Source organism: Panthera pardus, unplaced genomic scaffold (genome assembly GCF_024362965.1).
Source record: "Panthera pardus isolate Hobbes unplaced genomic scaffold, ASM2436296v1 HiC_scaffold_13, whole genome shotgun sequence".
NCBI lineage: Eukaryota > Metazoa > Chordata > Mammalia > Carnivora > Felidae > Panthera > Panthera pardus.
The window spans coordinates 160233648-160253687 of NW_026526688.1; the positions used below are offsets into that span (position 1 = coordinate 160233648).

Consider the following 20040-nt stretch of genomic DNA (forward strand, 5'->3'; position numbering starts at 1 on the left):
ACAGCCCAACTGTAAGAGTCAGCAGAGTACAGAGCCATCGAATATATCTCTTAAGTAGCAGACCTGGGGCTTGAACCTGTCCAGGACAATTTCCACTTTAACATCTTGAAGTTTCTTCTAGGCTTTGCTTCAAGTGAATTTTATAAACTTGGACTATTCATGTAATCTCATAAATTTTGTACCTTTCATATATAAAATGCTCAAATTCTTTAAGCTTTTAAAATATTCCTCATTCTCTGAGGGTTTTTCTTAAATGCTTACTTTGTGTACACAAAACAAAAAATACCACATGGTCTTCTGTTAGATTTTTCTCACATTAGTGGTGTTATTTTTAGCTATATCTTTTAGCTCCTTACTTTCTAAAGATGCGCATTTAGTTTATTGACTCAGAAACCATGCATGCAAATTAAAAAGAGCTATCCTAAAACATTTTAGCAGAGCAGCCAAACACCCTTTTTCCCTGGCTCTCTTGTTTTCACTACACTTATTCTGCTCCTTTTGGGTAAATGAAATGATTTATCTTAACCTAATTTTTCTATTTTTTTTTTAATGTTTATTTATTTTTGAGAGAGAACATGAGTGGCAGCAGAGACACAGAATCCAAAGCAGGCTCCATCCAGGCTCTGAGCTGTCAGCACAGAGCCTGATGCGAGGCTTGAACTCGTGAACTGTGAGATCATGACCTGAGCTGAAGTCCGATGCTCAACCGACTGAGCCACCCACGTGCCCCTAATTTTTCTATTTCTAATTTGTACCTATTTTTTTTCCAAACCACAAAAATGCTACTCTTTTGCACTGGACTGTTCTGTGGTGTTTCAGAGACTGGGGGGAAGCAACCCCCAAGTTGTTTCTGGTTGGCTACTTTTTACTTCCATCACTTCATGTCAAGAGCCACCCCCAAATCCTGAACCTCAGCCAACTACCTTCACTAGCCTGACTAATAGGAATGCTTCTGTCTTTTGAACAAGAACAGTGAGACACCTGGCATCTGGTAATGGGCTTACAGAGAAAGATGGCAATAATCACATTATAAAGGCTTAAGTACTAAGGCAGTAGAATTTGAACATCCCCAGTCTTCTCAATCCACTACACATCATTCACTCACAGACTGTAAAAAAGTCTTACCCCATCTAGCACCTGTAGCTCTCTGGACAACCTTTCTGCAAAGGCCTCAGCATTAGAGATTGCACATTCACAGCCTTCCATCATTATTTCAATATCCTGCTCTTCTCTTGCATTTAACTCTTGGTAAACATCTACTACTTCTTCATCACCTCCTGTCACACTCTGATTTTCTCCACTTGGAACAGATTCTTTAAAAGGGTAAAAATAAAAAATTAAGTAGTAAAAAAGTAGGAAGGACAGTAACATGGTACTTATAGTCAGTTATAAGCACAGGTCACATTTAATGGCTGAAAAATAGGAAAAAATGATTTAGAATATTAAAAAAAAACCTCTTATTTTTATGAAAGACTGCATATGTTAATATAATGTTTACTATAACAATTATTATAACAAATACAAAGCATGCAGTCTAATTCACTCACTTGTAAGTGTTAGAACAGGCTTTAGTACAATTTCCCCAAATATAATTAAACTAAAAAAAATAAATACAAAACCAGAAACAAAACATGTGCCCAATCTATTTTTCCTATGTGAGGTGGTTGTTGCACTAATAAAACAATGATTATGAATATAGGACACATAAAAAAAAATTTCCTTTCCTTTTTTTCCCCTGGGTAACATTTTTCTTCTGTTTTTTTTGTCCTTATTATGTTTTTTTTTTTTTCAAATAAATTTTAATTGAAATGAAAAATGCATTCACATTTTGGGTATTGAAAATATTAACTGAATTTTCCTTTTCTTTGTTTAAAAAATTTTCATATGCATTGATAAAATTTCTAAAGATCAGGTATAAAAACATTCTCAACAAGTCTGTAGGAACAAGAGCAACAATAATATGGCTATTTGAAATTACAAAAATTTAAATGGTCTTCATGTCTTAACAAAAGACCAAGAGGTGAAATGTGAGATGTCTTCTGGATAAATGTTCTAATTCAATTTTTTGACAAAATACAGTCAGCTAGTGGAATTTTATGTAAAGCTTGAGGTCAGGAGAGGTAAAGTGAAAAAAAATTTTTTTTTTACTTCTCAAATAAAACTCTAAATAAAGCTACTGATTTTCATAAACTTAACGGGACACAATTTAAATCACAACCTCTGGACACTTTAAATATTCATTATTTTGTATGAAAATGAATATTTATATTCAGCATGACTTGGCATATGTTAATTTGTTCTAGAAAAAAACAACCAATTCAAAGTAATAAATGATTTACTCCTAAGAAAAATAATTTGGCAGACTTAGATAATGTCCCAGAAAAAAAAAAAAAGGAGGGGAATAAAACTTTTGGTACAGGCAATTACAGATTACAGTATATAAGTTCTTCAGACAGGCATCACTTAGCTCCTTGTCCTCTGAACAAGTCCATTTTAGTTCACTGTAGAAATGCTAAATTGTCATATCTGACAGTTTATTAGCCACTAGGGGGCAGGAACTGCCCAAATTATTCTGTACAGCTCCTTACACAAGTGGATATTTAAAATAAACAAATATTTTAAGTGATCATAACGGCTTCAGAAGCATTTTTCTCTTCCATGAAATAGTCCTTTGGAGGTCAATAATGAATCCTATCATTAATTTTATTACTATATGGATTTTGTGGTAATAAACTTGTCCCTATGCACAATTTCATAAAATATGCAAACAACAGTACATAACAATGGCAAGTAGTAAAAATATATGGAATAGAATAAGAAGAAAAGGTGTTACGCACCTTCTGTAACTTTAGGCAGTTCTGGAGAGTAAAAAGGTATGAAAAAAGCAGAGGAAAGTAAGCAAAGAATATTAGCTGGGTAGAAAAGTATACAGGTTTAAAATTTTTAAATACTACCCATATTTCATTTGAACTTCTGATACCTTGAAGCTTAAAAGACAATGTCCAAATCAACTACAAAGTGAAAAGATCCATAGAAGCTAAATTTCCAGAGTTAATTCCCTCATTATTTTTCTGATATTGACTAAAAATAAATTTATCTTTCTATTTTCTCTCTTTTAAGACATAGCACTGACTAGTCCTTGGAGAAAACTGGGAAATAGATCATTTCCTGGGAATTATTTTTAGGTCAGCTGTGACTCATGCATTTAGTCTAGTTATTTTCACTCAAGGCCCAAAAACTTTACCCAGACATTCCCTCACAATAGATTAGTCATAAAACACTGTTAGAAAAGACGAGATTAGAACAATTTTTTAAAAAACCACATGAGATATCAGTTCAAACTGGCTTTTCAGGATTCAAGTCAAAGATTTTTTTTAAAAATCTGGTTATAATAATGAAAAAGAAAAAGCCAACAAAACTTGACTCTACTTCAACTGCTAACAAAATCCTCCTTTAAAAACCTTCTGCTAAGAAGCCCCACTTACTAGCATAAACGTTCAATTGTCACCAATAAAAAAACCACTAAAGTCAACACTGCTAGAATTCACAATGAAATCTTACTTGGATGATTATTTATCTCTTAAAAGTAGATGGTGATAATTTCTTATTTGTTTTCTAATATCATCCAAAGCTTAGACACGTTTATTATTTTAATGGGAATCAACGGCTATGATTTAAAAATTCTTTAAAACATTAAAACAAGTGTGCAAACATTAATAAAAGATATTTTCTGAACTCCACTAAACCAAAGCAACAGTTAATTGGTTTACAGGAAATGATTTTCAAAATGAGATCCTTAAGGATCTTCACAGTATTCCTAAAACTGATCTGAATTAGGGATAACTTTTATAAATATGAAAATGTCTACACTGTTTTAGGCCCTAAAAAATTAAACGCCTTTTTTTTTTAAAAAGCTAGACACTTCGTTCTAAAAAACAGCAATATTCTTCTCACTGATTATGGTAATATTTCTTAATAAGGGAAACCAGGTAGCATACATATTTTCCCATACCATTGCCTCAATGAAATGTATTGGTTTAAAACACATCGTAGGCAATGAATAACTTCTGGAGATACACAACAATTAAAAACAGAATAGAAATCATTCCCTCATCAAATTGTTCAACCTGAAATGGCTAAATAAATATATAAATGCCACTCAAAACAAATTAAACCACTATTCAAGGAATGAAAAATTACCATCTATTTCTTGATGGTCATTCCCTCAACATACTCAACTGCCAAGACACTGGGGTCTAATGTTGGTGAGATGCCAGCCCTGCCGGCTCCTACACAGGGGCCCTACTGGTGGGCGTAGCACAAGACCTAACAGATGTGACTTGCCTCTGCCAGTTTCAAGCATCAAACCTGAAACCAGTAACGGGCTTACTAATTACTAAGTGTTGGGAAAGAATACAGTACTATATTTCAGAGGAAATATCCACAGTCAAACAGAAAAGGAAGAAGTAAAACAGAATAGGGAAAAGACAGAGGCAAGTGGCTAAGTAAATGAACAGTTTGAAGCATCTGAAGCTGCTGTTTTTAATAGGTCAAAATGGTTGAATATTGGCTACTTCAGATGTTTCAACCAAACAGAATGAAGGTCCTATTTTAAAATGCTAATATATAGCTTAGGACAAATCTAAATATTCTTTCTAATATATATTATGCAGGACAAATCTGTTTTTTCATCAATAAAGAGGAGAAACAACTTTGACCTGCATACTGGCTGTTATTTCAACTGCTTTCTTTGAGATAAAGAATACAACACAAATTGTATCCCCAAAGCATAGAGAACCATGTTCTTACAATGTTTATGTCTTTATGAAAGAAATTTTAAAATAATAAAATCTTACTGTACACTTTTAATATGTAACAGTAGAGTTTTTGTCTTATAACACAAAATAATCCATAGTAACATCCCTGAAGAAACACTGATCAAAAATATCCTATTTAACTCATGTCTAAGAATTTTACCCTGATAATATAATAATAATAATAGCTACTATTTATTGAGCACTTACTATATACCTCACATTGTTCTCATCATGTTCATATGTTAAGTCACTCAGTCCTCACAACAACACTACAGGGAGGATACTATTACTATCTCTATTTCTGAGATAAAGAAAATTGAAACATAGAATAACCTAAGGTCACATAATTGGTAAGTAACAAAACCAGGATTTAAGCCCAATCAGTCTGACTCAAGTTGTGTTCTTGATTACTATAAGTACACTCTGCACAAAAATACAGCTACAAGGATATTCATGTCAAAGCTGTTTAAAGTAAGCAAAATTTGGAAATTTTAAAATAAATGATTAAATAAATTATGGTATATCCATGAAATGGAATACTATGGTACCACTAAAAATAATGTATTTAATAACATGAAAAATGTTCATTATAAAAAAAAGTATGTTAGAAAACAGAATGTGAATTTCCTTATTTTAAAAGTGTTTTTAAACATGCATAGAAAAAACATTAGAAGACTAACAAAACGCTAACAGCAGTTATCTCTGAGGATTAAGTTTATAAGTGATTTTTATTTAGTTAATGTATCAATTTCTATAATGAATAAGTATCACTTATGCAATAAGAAAAGTTATTTTTCATTTCCTTCGCAATATAAGGTAAATCAGTGTTCTAATAATTTTGAGTAATGTCAAATTATATATACACTTGTAGATATACTTGATTTTACATATACATTTTTATTTCACTTTACCTTCCAAGAGCTGTGAGCTAACATTGACAAAATCAATTTTCTTCCGGAGATATCGCTGATTCAATTTCCAAATGCATGAAATAAATGCATTCTTTTCAGCAGTGCTGCTGGCAACCCATTTATATATTTTTTCAAAATGTAAATCAAATTCAGGATTTTCCTGAAATAAAAATATACAAAAGATATTGTTTTTTGGTCATATCCCTTTTTCATTATTATAAAATTGACATTCAATAAAATGAAAAGCTGAAGCTGTTCTTAAAGAAAAAAAAATCACCATTAAAAATCAGCCAAGTGACTTACAGAGAATGATTCAGAGAATTCAATTTATAGGAAAAACTTTGTTTACCTCCCAAAAGAAGCTGGATAAAAAAAACAACACAGTGTTTTAGTAATTTCCTTCCTATGCCCCTGAAGTATATGAGTGGAAGTTTAAGATGGTAAAGCTCTGTGTCCCAGCTTCCTAGTCTATGAGGTGACAATGGTCTCCAATTTTGATGTGGTCATAATTTTTCTTTTTAAATTGCCTATGGGGTTTTAGAGTCATACCTATGCTTTGATAATGCACTATTATTCATAACTGTAATTTGACACTAAATCCTTCGTAAAGAAAGTATCTTCTATATACACAACATGTGAGAAAAAGTACAATCTACATCCCAGTGTGGTTTCCGAGAACAAATGAGATGAAAAGCATGGACTGATTCAGTTCTCAATTTTGAAAATAGAGAATAATTAAAGGTGCCTCAAAAATAAAAAGTTCTGGTTAGCCTGGAAGTTCTTTCGAATGACAAAGAAACTCAACTCTTGTGAGAGAAGTGCACCATGCTCTCTCTATTTCTTAAGCCTCATTGCAGCAGTGACTTCATACCAGCCTACTATTTCTCCCTTGAATGTAGAATCACCTGTCATATAAAAGATGAAAACATATGGATATATGCTGTTCTTCACATCCAAGGAATTAAAAAATAGATTCAAATGTTCTTAATGTTCTACGAGAAGATAATAAAATATTCAATTAATTCAAAGTGTTACTTACGAAAGGACAAAATGTAAATAAATGCCTAAAAGGTAAGTGAAGTTATATCAGAGTTTCACTGTGAAAACTTGGGATAATTTAGGTATCAGGACTTGAGCTCGTACAACAATAGCATTATGGAAGCATGGAACTACTAATTAGATCAATAAGCAGAATTGGAGCATCAAAAGATAAAAAATTGGCATTTATAATGAAGAGGTAATTGCATTATTACTTATAAAAAAACCTAAGAGTATTGGCAACTAATCCAAAACTTGATGGGAAATGATCTCTTCCCTGGGAATATTTCCCATAATGCCATAAAAGAAGCTGAGTGCTCCAGTGGCAACACTCACACAAATCAATGTGTGACACTAAATGGCTAATGTTAGGCTATGTATAAAAATTTTATGTTTTATATCCATATATAGTGTACACACGCCAAGGTGCCTACATAAAATGAAAAAAAAAATCCATTAAGAAAGCGAGCAATGAGGCATCAGCTGTGAGAAAGCATTCAAATAAGCATCAGCAATGTTAGTGAATTATGCAAGTCAATGGGGTTATAAAGTGCAAAACTATTGAAGGAAAAAGCCTCTTTAATAAAGACGCATTTCTAAAAAGCCCTTACAGTATTTTCTCTTAACCAGAAACCTACCAAAAAAGTCTCTACTCTTGATCTTTTCCCATGGTAACAGAATTTATTAAATAGTTTATTGAAGTGTTTTGGGTGCCCCTTAGGGATAAAGCAATGGCCCACTGTGCCTAAAATACTTATAGAAAGGCATTCTCTACATATGTTAGAAATCTGAATTCTGAATTGCATATTTTAGATACATGAAGCTCCCCTGAAATTGTTTTTGCTTCATTTAAAAAGTATTTTGCACCTGACTCAACTGCCTGTCATTTTGTCCAGCTTTTAGTTCCCCAGAAGTCTGTCCCAGGATAAGGACAAAGTCAGACTTTTATTTTATTGGATTACTCTACGGAGGTAGCTTTTATATCTCTGGACCTTTTAAAAATAAATGTGTGAGACTGGAAGGGTTAAATCAAAGGGCATCTGAAATTACATTAATGTAAGCCTTGCTATCAGCCCATCACAAAACATTTCCCAGATCCCTGGAGGTGCCTTTGGTTGCAGAGGAAGATGAGGGGCAAGGTTAGAGAGGCTGAGGAGGAAGGAAAACCTAACTTAACCAGAAGAGCTCCGCTTGGTTTCTTTGAAAAAAGGGTATTGCTGTGAAAAGCCTTGACTTGTCGGAAATAAATGTGGTCCTTTCACATGACTGTCACCTTATTCAACTTTCTTAAAGTTTGAGTGTGGCTTAAGTGAGAAGTGTAATATTTACATTCTTATATCTTAGTCTTTAAGTTCCTTAAAATAAGGTGTTTAACTCACTATTGCTTCCTTTACTTGAGCCACAAATATGAAAACATGGTCTCAAAAGGCCAGCCTGGTTGCCTCAGATGATGATTTTACATTAATTTGTGAAGACTAAGAAAGATTCACTTTGGTTATAGTATTACACACCATTTTGAACTAAGTTTTACCAAAACAATGAAGGTTTTTAAAAACCCACTCACACGACACTTTAAAAGGTGTACTTATATATGGACTTTATACTAAATATATAATCTATATAAATCTATATAAATCTATAATCTAATCTAAATATAGAAACACCTAGTTATTTTGCTCCAGTTTACATAACTTGTGCACAAACATAATTGTAGCTCAAAAAAAGTAAAAACAATGAAACATACATACGTTTTTATTTAGTTGCTTGAGACTGAGGTGTGGGAAATGAAAGATTTAATGATACATTTTAAACTAATTCCGGCTTAGTTGGTAGAGCAGAGGGTCACAAAACAAGAAATGTAGGTCATCTTAGAAGACATAATACTATGTTATAAGATGAAAGACACTTTTTGAACACAGGTCAAAGAACTAAGAAAAACGTACTTTAATAGCATCCTTGGCATCTACCACAGCAAGGTCTCGAAGGGCCCAAGCAATCTGCCTTTTGTAGAAATCTCCTTTGTCAGATTTCTTGACTTTGACCATCTTCACCTGCACGGGGCGTTCAGTTGTCACTGTTGAGTAAAACATACTTTCACTAGAAATAGTCACTCACTTATTCTTCATCCATTCATTTACTCATTGCAAATACAGTTGTCAGGTGCCTGTACATGATACTAAACCAGTATTATATATTATGTTAAACCAGTTAGGAGTAGTATTTCCTAACACACGCTATGACTGAGGGATGCACAAAGTATCAAAGGAACATCTAAATCTCAGACGACAGGGTCAGAGAGAGGCAGATTCCTTGAGAAGTAAAGCTTCAGACCAGTTTTGAAGGAAGAGTATGAGGTAGATAAAAAGAGTCCTAGTGGTGCCTGGGTGGCTCAGTCAGTTAAGCATCCGACACTTGATTTCGGCTCAGGTCATGATCTCACAGTTTATGAGTTCGAGTCCCACATCGGGCTCCATGCTGATAGTGCAGAGCCTGCTTGGGATTCTCTCTCTTTCTCTCTCTCTTTCTGCCCCTCCTGAACACATGTGCTCACTCTCTCTCTTTCAAAATAAATGAATAAACTTTTTAAAGAAAAAAAGCTCTAAAGAATGACTGCCATACATAAAGCCAAAGGGGCTTGAAAGAGCATAACACCAATTCAGAGAACAATAAGTAGTTCATATGGATTATACATGTAATAAAGTGGATGGAAACAAAGTTACCAAAAAAGATGAAAGTTCAGATCACAAAGGACCTTTATCTGAGGTTGTAGGGGTGCTCTTAGAGGATTTTAATTGGGGAAATGACCTGCTCTAACTTGTTTCTAAAAATTACTCTAGCAGCAGAATACTGGATGGATTGGAGTGAATACCAATACATTAAAAAATTTAGATGAAGTGGTTAAATCTCTAAAAAATGTAAATTACCAAAAATGACTTAAGAATAGAAAATCTACAACCACTAAAGAAAGTGAAGTGAAAAATCTCTCCCCCAAAACTTAGTCTAACACAGTTTTACTGGTATCTTTTGCCAAGCTTTCCAAGGAAACATTCCAAATGCACATAACTATTCCACTGTACAAAAAACAAGGGAACACTCCCGACTTACCTTATGACTTTGGTTGCAAGGCCAAAGACAGTATACAAAAGAAAATTACAAGACCATGTCACTAATGAACATGGGTGAAAAATCTTATAACTACAAATGTACAAATAATTATGAATAAATACTGCATTGGCAAACTTAATCCAGGGGCATATACAAAAAATAATATTTTACCAAGTGTGAGATGTACATTTTTTCCCACATTTTAACATCTCTGAAATCAGAATATGTCTTAACAATCGAAGTAATATTGCAGCATTTTTTAGTGGTGCATAAAAAAATAATATATGCTATAATAGATGGCATATAGTACATCATCACTGAGTTAGGTTACTCCAATAACTCAATTTATTATTTGAAAAACCAAGTACCATTACTCACCACACTAACAAATTAAGGAAGAAAAGTATATGATAATCTCAATGATTTGAAAAAGCATTTGATAAAACTGAACATCCATTCATGATAAAAAATCAAAAAGAAAAAAAGTAAGAAGTCAGGAATAGAAGGGAACTTCCCTAGTACCATCAAGGATAGCTACAAAAAAACCGCAATTATCATATATGATAATCCCTTTGAGATCACTGTATTGATGGTCCTAACCAGCAGACAAAAGTAACAAAAATAAATAAAAAATATAAAGACTATAGAGGAAGGAAGAAAATATCACTATTTACAAAGAGTCTATGGACAAATTATTAGAATTAATAAGAAAGTTTAGCAAGATTGATAGATATAGAAATCCACATAAAGAACCAATTATTTCTAGATGCTAACAATAAATGATTTTTAAAATGTATTAATGTTTGGGGCGCCTGGGTGGCTCAGTCGGTTGGGCGGCCGACTTCGGCTCAGGTCATGATCTCGCGGTCCGTGAGTTCGAGCCCCGCGTCGGGCTCTGTGCTGACAGCTCGGAGCCTGGAGCCTGTTTCAGATTCTGTGTCTCCCACTCTCTAACCCTCCCCCGTTCATGCTCTGTCTCTCTCTGTCTCAAAAATAAATAAATGTTAAAAAAAAAAAAATTAAAAAAATAAAAATAAAAATAAAATGTATTAATGTTCAATAAAATTAAAAGCTTCTTCTCTGCAAAAGACAACATCAAGATAATTAGAAGACAAGCCACAGACTGCAAAAAAAAAAAAAAAAAAAAAAAAAAAATTTGCCAAAGACACATCTAATAAAGGAATGTTATCCAAAATATACAAAGGAGTCTTAAAACTTGACAAGAAAACAAAACAAAAAACAGATTAAAAAATGGCCAAAGACCTTAACAGACACTTCCCCAAAGAAGATATACAGATAACTAATAAGCATATGAAAAGATACTCAACACCATATTTCATCAAGGCAATACAAATTAAAACAACGAGGTACCACTACACACCTATTAGTATGGCCAAATTCTAGAACCTGACAACACCAAATGCTGACAAAAATGTGGAACAACTTTCAAACATTGCTGGTGGGACTGCAAAACAGTACAGCCCCTTTGGTAGAGAGTTTGGTGGTTTCTTACAGAACTAAACACATTCTTACCATATGATCTAGCAATCATACTCCCTGGTATTTACCCAAAGGAGTTGAAAACTTAGGTCCATGCAAAAATCCACACATGGGTGTTTATAGTAGCTTTATTCATAATTGTCAAATTGAGAGTCAAGATATCCTTCAGTAGGTGAGTAGATAAATAAACTGGTACACTCAGGAATGGAATATTATTCAGTGCTAAAAAGAAATGAGCTATCAAGCCATGAAAATACATGGAGGAAATGTAAATGCATACTACTAAGTAAAAGAAGCCAATCTGAGCAGGCTAAATAGTATCTGATTCCAACTATATGACATTCTAGAAAAGGCAAAGCCATGCAAACAGTAAAAAGAACAGTGGTTGGAAAGGGTAGGGGCTGGGGGAGAGATGACCAGGCAGAACACACAGGATTTTTAGGGCAGTGAAAATACTCTGTGACATTACAATGGTGGATACATGCCATTATACATTTGTCCAAACCCATACAATGTACATCAAGAGTGAACCCTAAGGGAAACTATGGTCTTTGAGTGATTATAATGTGTCAACGTAGCTTCATTCTTGGTAACAAATTATTGCCAATGTTGCCAGTGGTATTGATAAAGGGGGAAGCCAAACATATGTGGGGGCAGGGGGTATAGGGAAATGTGTGTACCTCCTTCCTCAATTTTGTTGTAAACCTAAAACTGCTCTAAAAAATTAAAGTCTTAAAAATGTATTAATGCTGGGGTGCCTGGGCGTCTCAGTCAGTTAAGAATCCAACTCTTGGATTTTGGCTCAGGTCATGGCCTCGTAGTTTGGGAGATCCAGCCCGGAGTTGGGGCTGACAGCATGGAGCATGCTTGGGATTCTCTCACCCTCTATCTGCCTCTTCCCTGCTCATATGTGCATGCTCACTCTCTCTCTCCCTTTCAAAATAAACTTCAAAAATATATTAATGCTAATAAATTATTATTTATGATCGTATCAAAAAATCTAGGAATAAATACAACATAGGTGAAAAACATTTAAAACTATACAACTTCTTGAAAGCCTTTCAAAACTCTAAAACTAGGGCACCTGGGTGGCTCAGTCAGTTAAGCATCTCACTTCAGCTCAGGTCATGATCTTGCAGTTCGTGAGTTCGAGCCCTGCGTCAGGCTGTCAAGCTCAGAACCAGGAGCCTGCCTTAGATTCTGTGTCTCCCTCTCTCTGCCTCTCCCCTGTTTTCACTCTCTCTCCCTCTCAAAAATAAATAAACATTAAAAAAAGAATTTTTAAAACACTAAAACTTATTGAAAGGCATTAAGAAGACCTAGATAAATGGAGAACTGCACCCTGTCCATTGACAAAATGACTCAATATTATGAAAGTGCAAGTTCTCTTCGAACTGAACAACATATTCAAAACAATTCTAATTACAATCCCAACAAAATCTGGAACTTATCAAATTGATTCTAAAATAAGTGGAAAAATAAACAATCAAAACAAGACAAAATAAAAACCAGATATAAAAGAGAACCCAGAAATAGGCACACTCACATTCATCACTACAAACACGGACACAGGTAAATTAAAAACTAAAACATGAGGGGCAAAATTATAAAAATTTTAATTTTTTTTTAATGTTTATGTTTGAGAGAGAGACAGAGTGTGAGCAGGGAGGGGCAGAGAGAGGGAGACACAGATCCAAAGCAGGATCCAGGCTCTGAGCTGTCAGTACAGAGCCCGACGCGGGGCTCGAACTCATCAACTGTGAAATCATGACCTAAGCTGAAGTCGGACGCTTAACCGACTGAGCCACCCAGGTGCCCCAAAATTATAAAAATCTTAAAATACAGTGTAGGAGAATACTTTTATTACTCCAGGGAAGTGTGTATGTATGTATATGTATGTATGTATGTGTATGTGTGTGTATATATACATACACACACATACACATACATGTATATTTTAAACACTTATATTTGAGGGGCGCTTGGGTGGCTCAGTTGGTTAAGCATCCAACTTCAGCTCAGGTCATGATCTCACAGTTTCTGGGTTCAAGCCCCATGTTGGACTCTCTGCTGACAACTCAGAGCCTGGAGCCTGCTTTGGATTTTGTGTCTCCCTCTCTCTCCCCCTTCCCCCTGCCTGTGCTCTGTCTGTCTGTCTCTCTCTTTCAAAAACATTGAAAAAATTTTTAAACAAAAGCGGAAGCCATAAAGGATCAGATTGATTTGATTTTACTAAACTTAGAAATTTCATTAAAAGGCATCATAAAAGGCTAATACACAAAGCACAAACTGGAATGCATATAACCAACATAAAATCAGTAAATATATAGAACTTGTACAAATTAGTAAAAGGACAACCAACACAAGAGAGAAATGAGCAAAAGCCTTTAAGACAAATTTCTAAAACAAGGAAAGTAAGTGGCCAATAAACTCATGAAAAGATTTAATTCATCAATTCATTATTAACAGGGAAATGAAATTTCAAACCACAATGAGATCTTTCACACGCTTAAGTCTGTCAAAGCCAAGTTTTGGCTAGGATGTGGGGAAAGAACACAAAATACACACTGCTTGTGGGATTGAAAGCCAGTGTAACTACTTTTGAAAAAAATCTGGTAGTACAGTAGTGTTGAGCATTCACATACCTATAATCCAACAATCACACATTTAGGTATCTACCCTAGAAACTTCTTGCCTGTATACACTAAGAGACAAGGACAAAGATGCTCACAGAAGGGCTGTCTAAACAGTAAAACCTGAAAACAAACCTAATGTTCATCACTAGTAGGATGTATAAATAAATGGTACTCTCATAGAGTAGAACACTCATAGGAGTGAAAATCAAAGAATTATGGTTATATGAAAGAACAGAAATAAAAGTCATGAACATGAACACAATGCTGAGTGGAAAAAGTCACAAAAGAATATATGCACTAGCATTCAATTCATGCAAATTTCAAAGAAACGCAAAACTAAACAATATGTTATCTGAGATTACAAACAAATACAGACAGATAGTAAAATGATAAAGAAAAGCAAGGAAAGACTAAACCAAAATTCAGGATACCAGTTACCTCTTAATAAGTGAGGAAAGGGAATGGGATTAGGAAAAGGCACACAGGGGATGCTTGGGTGGCTCAGTCGATTAAGCATTGGATTCTTAGTTTCAGCTCAGGTCATAATCTCATGGTTTCATGGGTTTGAGCCCCACATTGGGCTCTGCACTGACAGCTTGGAGCCTGCTGAGGATTCTCTCCCTCTCTCTCTCTGCCCCTCTCCAGCTCATGTGCTCTCTCTCTCTCTCTCTCTCAAAAAAAACAAAAAACAACTTTTTTTTTTTTTTTTTTTTTTTATGGAAAGGGCACACAGGACACTTCAAAGGTAATGGTAATATTCTTCTTATACTGGGTAGTGAGCACACATGTTCACTGTATGGCTAGTCTTCACACCTTATATATATGGCATAGATTTTTTGGTATCTACTCAATATTTAATTAAAGACAATTTTTTAGAAGTTATTTATTTACTTTGGGGGGGGCAGTGAGGGGCAGCGAGGGAGGGAGGAACAGAGAGAGAGGGAGAGAGAGAATCCCAACAGGCTTTGTGTTGTCAGTGCAGAGCCCGACTCAACTCGATCTCACGAAGTGTGAGGTCATGACATGGGCCGAAATCAAGAGTCAGATGTTTAACTGACTGAACCACCTAGGCGCCCCTTAATTAAAGACAATTTAAAAAAATGAGTTTGTTGGCCCAACAGTTTTTCCAATTATAGAGACAACGAGAATTTTAAAAACAAGGAGGAAAAGTCCCCTAGGGACTAAAACAATAAAAGAATGCCAAACAAGAGCTTTTTCTTACTAAATACCCACCTGTGGCACACAGAAAACAGTTCTTTTTCTTTTTTCCTGCTTTGCAGACATTGACAATACTCAGCAGGCGTTCATCATTTGGTGTAAAAATATCTCTTTGTAACGCATGCTTGATTGCTGTCATTTTTAATCAGCTAAAAAAATTGAGAGTATAGATATTAAGCTTATTCTCAAAATCATTCTGTCCTTCATTGTCCCATTTGTAATTTAAAAAATGATCTTATTTATAGCTAGTAAGCATAGGAAGAATGATTTAATACATCAACATACCTATACCATAAAAATAAAAAGCTTTATGTTTGGAAAGGAAATTAGAGAACCAGTGTTATCAAACTTTAAAATCTTTAGAAGTGCTTAGCAAATACTATGATACAAAAAAAATTTTTTTAAGAAAAAAACCCATGCTCAATTTTTGAATATAAATTTTCTACATAAAGAGCTCTTATAACTCAACAATAAAAAAAAATAACCCAATTAAAAACTGAGCAAAGGATCTGAATAGACATTTCTCCCAAGAAAATACACAAATGGCCAATAAGCACAGGAAAAGATGCTCAGCATCATTAACCACTAGGTAAATGCAAACCAAAATCAAATATGTATCTACCTACCACTTTATACCCACCAGAATGGCTAAAATTAAAAATACAAGTGTTGGTAAAGATGTGGAGAAAAAGGAACTCTTTCATACATTGTTGGTGATTGTAAAATGGTGCAGCCACTTTGGAAAACAGTTTGGCAGTGCCTCAAAAAGTTAAATATAAAATTACGATATGATCCAGCAATTCCACTCCTAGGTATATACTCAAGAGAACTGAAAATATACATCCACACAAAATGTTGTACATATATGTTCATAGCAGTATTATTCGCAATAGACAAAACATAGAAACAACTCAAATATCCACCAACTAATGAACTGATACAACAAAATGAATATCTACACATTGGAATGTTATTTGGTCATTAAAAAGAAATGAAATACTGATACATGCTACAACACTGATGAAACTTGAAAATATGCTAAGTGCAAGAAGCCAATTAAAAGACCACATATTTTATGATTCTGTTTGCATGAAATGTTCAGAGTAGACAAACCCATAAAGACAGAATGATTTATGGTTGCTAGGGGTAGGAGCAAGGAGAAATGGGGAGTGACTGTTAATGAGAAAGGAGTTTCTTTTGGGTGATGAAAATGTTCTTGAATTAGTACTGATGGTTATATAACCTTGTGAATATACTAAAAACTACTGAATTATATGCTTAGGTGGGTAAATTTTATGGCATATGAATTATATCTCAATAAAGCTATCATAAAGAAATAGGTTTCCACTTACCTCCTTTTTCTCACTTAACTCAATGTCTTTCTTCAAATATCAACTTAAGTTAGATATTTTTAAAAATGTCTTTTCAACTTTATTTTGAAATATATATATTTGTGTATATATTACTATTTCCAATGTAAATGTGTAATACTTCATACAGGTAAGCTTGCTTAGGAAATTAACTTCTAACACCCTTTATATGGGAAAACGAAGAAATTATGAGTTTGAAATAAATGACACAGAATGAATTTTTACAATATGATGCCATTTTTGGAAGCTAGGTTATCACCTATATTTTACTCAATCTGTGAAACTTCGATCTCTGCTCCAACTCAGAAAATTGCTTTTCTCACAAAAAATCACATTTTCCAATTTTCATTCCTTTTTCACCTCATCTTAGCCTCTAGTCTTCTGACCTACCTCTCCTTCCTGTTATCATCTACCTGGCCTCTCCAAGCTTAATTTCTTTTCCACTTAGCCTGCAGGTAGCATTCACCCACACTGTCTCCTTCAATTATCTTACTCTGTGGACTTGTTCACCATGTTTTATCAATTTCCATGAACTGTATTTTTCTTCACTTCTCATGGGATACATATACCACTCAAGAAGGCCATATGTCCATGTTCACTGCATTCATTACAAGTATCTAAATCCAGTCAAAGCTAGACTTTCAGTGTTGCTCCGCAATCCTTTAACACTTCCTTTGAGGACCCCTTCCTACTCCCCATCAGTGTGCTGCAAATCTTTATTCACCTTCTTCAATTCTCAACTCTACTGTCAGCCTCCACCCTCTCTGCAAATGATGTCACCATCTACCCTGCAGAGGCTATAGAAGCCAATTTTCCCCAATTGTTTTCTTCTCCATCTCATTACATCTTCACCCATCCTAACCTCTATTCCACCTATTGCAAAAAATTTGTGTCCATGTTACTAATCACTTAATATGTTCTAGGGCCTAGACACTGCATTAAAAGCTCTACTCCACCCGATGTCCAAGATACACTGCATAACGGCCACTTTACATTTCTATCTCTGGGCTTTGTTCGTGCAATTTCCTTTTCCTGGTATTCTTTTCCCCCTAAATATTTCAACCCATTCTTCCAAGATCCTGCTAAAATGTCACCTCTTCTGTGAAATAATCACACATACAAGAAGAATAATTCCTTTTATATTTCTCAAACACTTCCCCTCTACTCAGCTAACATAGCACTTACAAACCATAATTTCTAGTTAGTTGAATTCTCTCCCACATTAAAGGTAGCTCTTTGTAGGAAAAGATCATACCTTATTCATCTGTGTATTCTTAGAACTTGGCAAAGACCTAGCAGGCATTTCAAAATTAAGCAAAATGATAGCACCAAATAACATGACAACTATAGTTTTCCTAAGATTTCCCTTTCCAACTCACATTTGTGAGCAAATGTCCAGGTTCAAAATCTGTCATATTTGATTATCCTCCTCCATTGTCAGCACGAAATCTGCTGCCACGTTCTGCTGATTTCTCATCTATATATAATTTACCCTTCCTTTCTGTTCCCACTGCTAACACACTAATCCAGGTTCACATCAACCAAGTCCATTTAACAATTCAGTATCTGGTTATCTCTTTGCAAGCTCCCGCAATCTCCAAACCCTTGATAAACAAATAATATTAAAACATAGCTTTCATCACAACATGCCACCGCTCAACATTTTCCTAAGGTTCCCATATACAAATCTTCCACTCCAAGCCCTCTGCTCAGTGCAGTCTTTAAATCTTTGCTTAGGTGCTTTTCCATGCAGGGAATATCATCTAACCAAACCCTAATTACACTTCATGGTTTATATGAAATTGATTCAATAAACATCTTAATCCAAACTGATCTCTTCTTTCAATTGTTAAGGAACTTCCCTATTTACTAAACAATCAGGCACTTGCAGTCCAATTGGTCCATGAGATCATAAGCTTAGAGATCTCAAGAACTCTCTTGAAAGAGAGAGGAAGAGGTGCTCCAGCAAGGTTCTGTCTTCTTTCTTACGTAGTCAGCAAGTACCTCTTGAGATAACCTGAACTGAATAATAAAAACTGGTCAAATGAGTGGCTGATAGTGGCCAACGTTTACCACACCATCCCTCTTTGGACAAAATCAACAACTGAGTGTAAGTAAGTGTAAAGCAAGAGAGGACTGGTTATACCTCATAAAGGAGCTAGGCATAATGAAAAGCACTATGGCACCCTTATTTATTCAGCAAATACTGATGCCTATGAAGGGCAATGCAGTGTTCCAGATTAGAAGCGAGTATGACAGGCATGTTCACGAAGACAAGAACAGCCGTGCCTTCGTGGCATTTACATCCTAAGGGTCCAGTCTTTAGAGTATTTTCGTGTAAGTCAGGGAATAAATCACTAGAAATCCTCTAAAGCTATTTTCCAGGTTTAAGAATCCACGTCTCAGGGCACCTGGGTGGCTCAGTCAGTTGAGCTTCTGACTTCAGCTCAGGTCATGATCTCAGGTTAGTGGGTTCAAGCTCCGCATCAGGCTCTGCGCTGACAGCTCGGAGCCTGGAGCCTGCTGCTTCTGATTCTGTGTCTCACTCTCTCTCTCTGCCCCTCCCCTGCTCACGCTGTCTCCGTCTCTCAAAAATAAATAAATGTAAAAAAAAAAAAAATTAAAAAAAAAAAAAAAAGAATCCACGTCTGATCACGTTCCAGAAGCAGTCAGCCACTGCTTACTGTGTTGGTTCTTGTTTCCTTAAACTCAGTTGGACCATTACACAGCGTGACAAAGAGTTTGTCAATGTGAGTGCCCGCGTGGGTTGCGCCCCGAACGCTATCGAGACAACACAGCAAACGGAGGCATTGTCATCCAGAAAACTGTGCATAGAGACAGGGGAATGCGTCTTAAAGATTTAGAAGAAATGTGTATTTGGACAAAGAAGGCACTGTTACGCCCTCCTCTCCTGGTCCACGCCAAAACACAAACGATCACGGCCGTTTTGCACAAATGAAATCTGGTTCTTATGGATGAAACCAGGAAGGGATGTGTTGAGGATTGCGGTTAGCCCGCAGGGCAGCAGGGAGTTGGTGGATGCTCCTAGCGGGCTTTGCGCCTTACCCAGACACTGGGCGAAAGGGAGGCCAGAGGAGTGAGAGGTACCCGACCCCGGACGCGGAGCCAACAGCTGGACTGAAACGCTGCCTCAGACCTTGGCGCCCGCCTGTCTGCTAGTCTCTCCGCGCCGACGGAACTACCGGGCAGCCGCGGCCCAGGGCTTACCACAAGGCTGGACCGAGCCCGGCTGTGCCGAGGCGGGTCCTCCAAGACGGAGACAGGACAAGGCCCCGACGGCCACCGCTACTAGGATGAGCCCGTCAATTTAGCCGTGACCAGGAAGCAGCCGTTCCGCCACCACTTCCCACTTCCGGGCACGTGACAAACCACGCCGGAAGTCGACCCCGTAGAGAAGGAAGGCCAGGCGGTGATGGGCGTGGTG

The 20040-nt window shown here is 35.8% G+C and overlaps 1 protein-coding gene across 9 annotated transcripts in view; it reads right to left on the reverse strand.

Annotated features, from left to right (window-relative positions):
* The window catches only part of EXOC1 (exocyst complex component 1), a 62095-nt gene extending 42108 nt beyond the window's left edge, over window positions 1-19987 (reverse strand). For 4 of the 9 annotated variants that reach the window (XM_019469516.2, XM_019469502.2, XM_019469497.2 and 1 more), the window contains exons 1-6: window positions 19824-19987; window positions 15241-15374; window positions 8710-8840; window positions 5729-5888; window positions 2838-2858; window positions 1126-1313 (exon numbers count right to left, since the gene is read on the reverse strand). In XM_019469516.2, coding sequence (XP_019325061.1) covers window positions 1126-1313; window positions 2838-2858; window positions 5729-5888; window positions 8710-8840; window positions 15241-15364 — 624 coding nt within the window. In that variant the 5' untranslated portion in view covers window positions 15365-15374; window positions 19824-19987. The other 5 variants (XM_019469512.2, XM_019469487.2, XM_019469478.2 and 2 more) reach the window with 4 other exon arrangements.
* Between the last annotated feature and the right edge of the window lie 53 nt (window positions 19988-20040).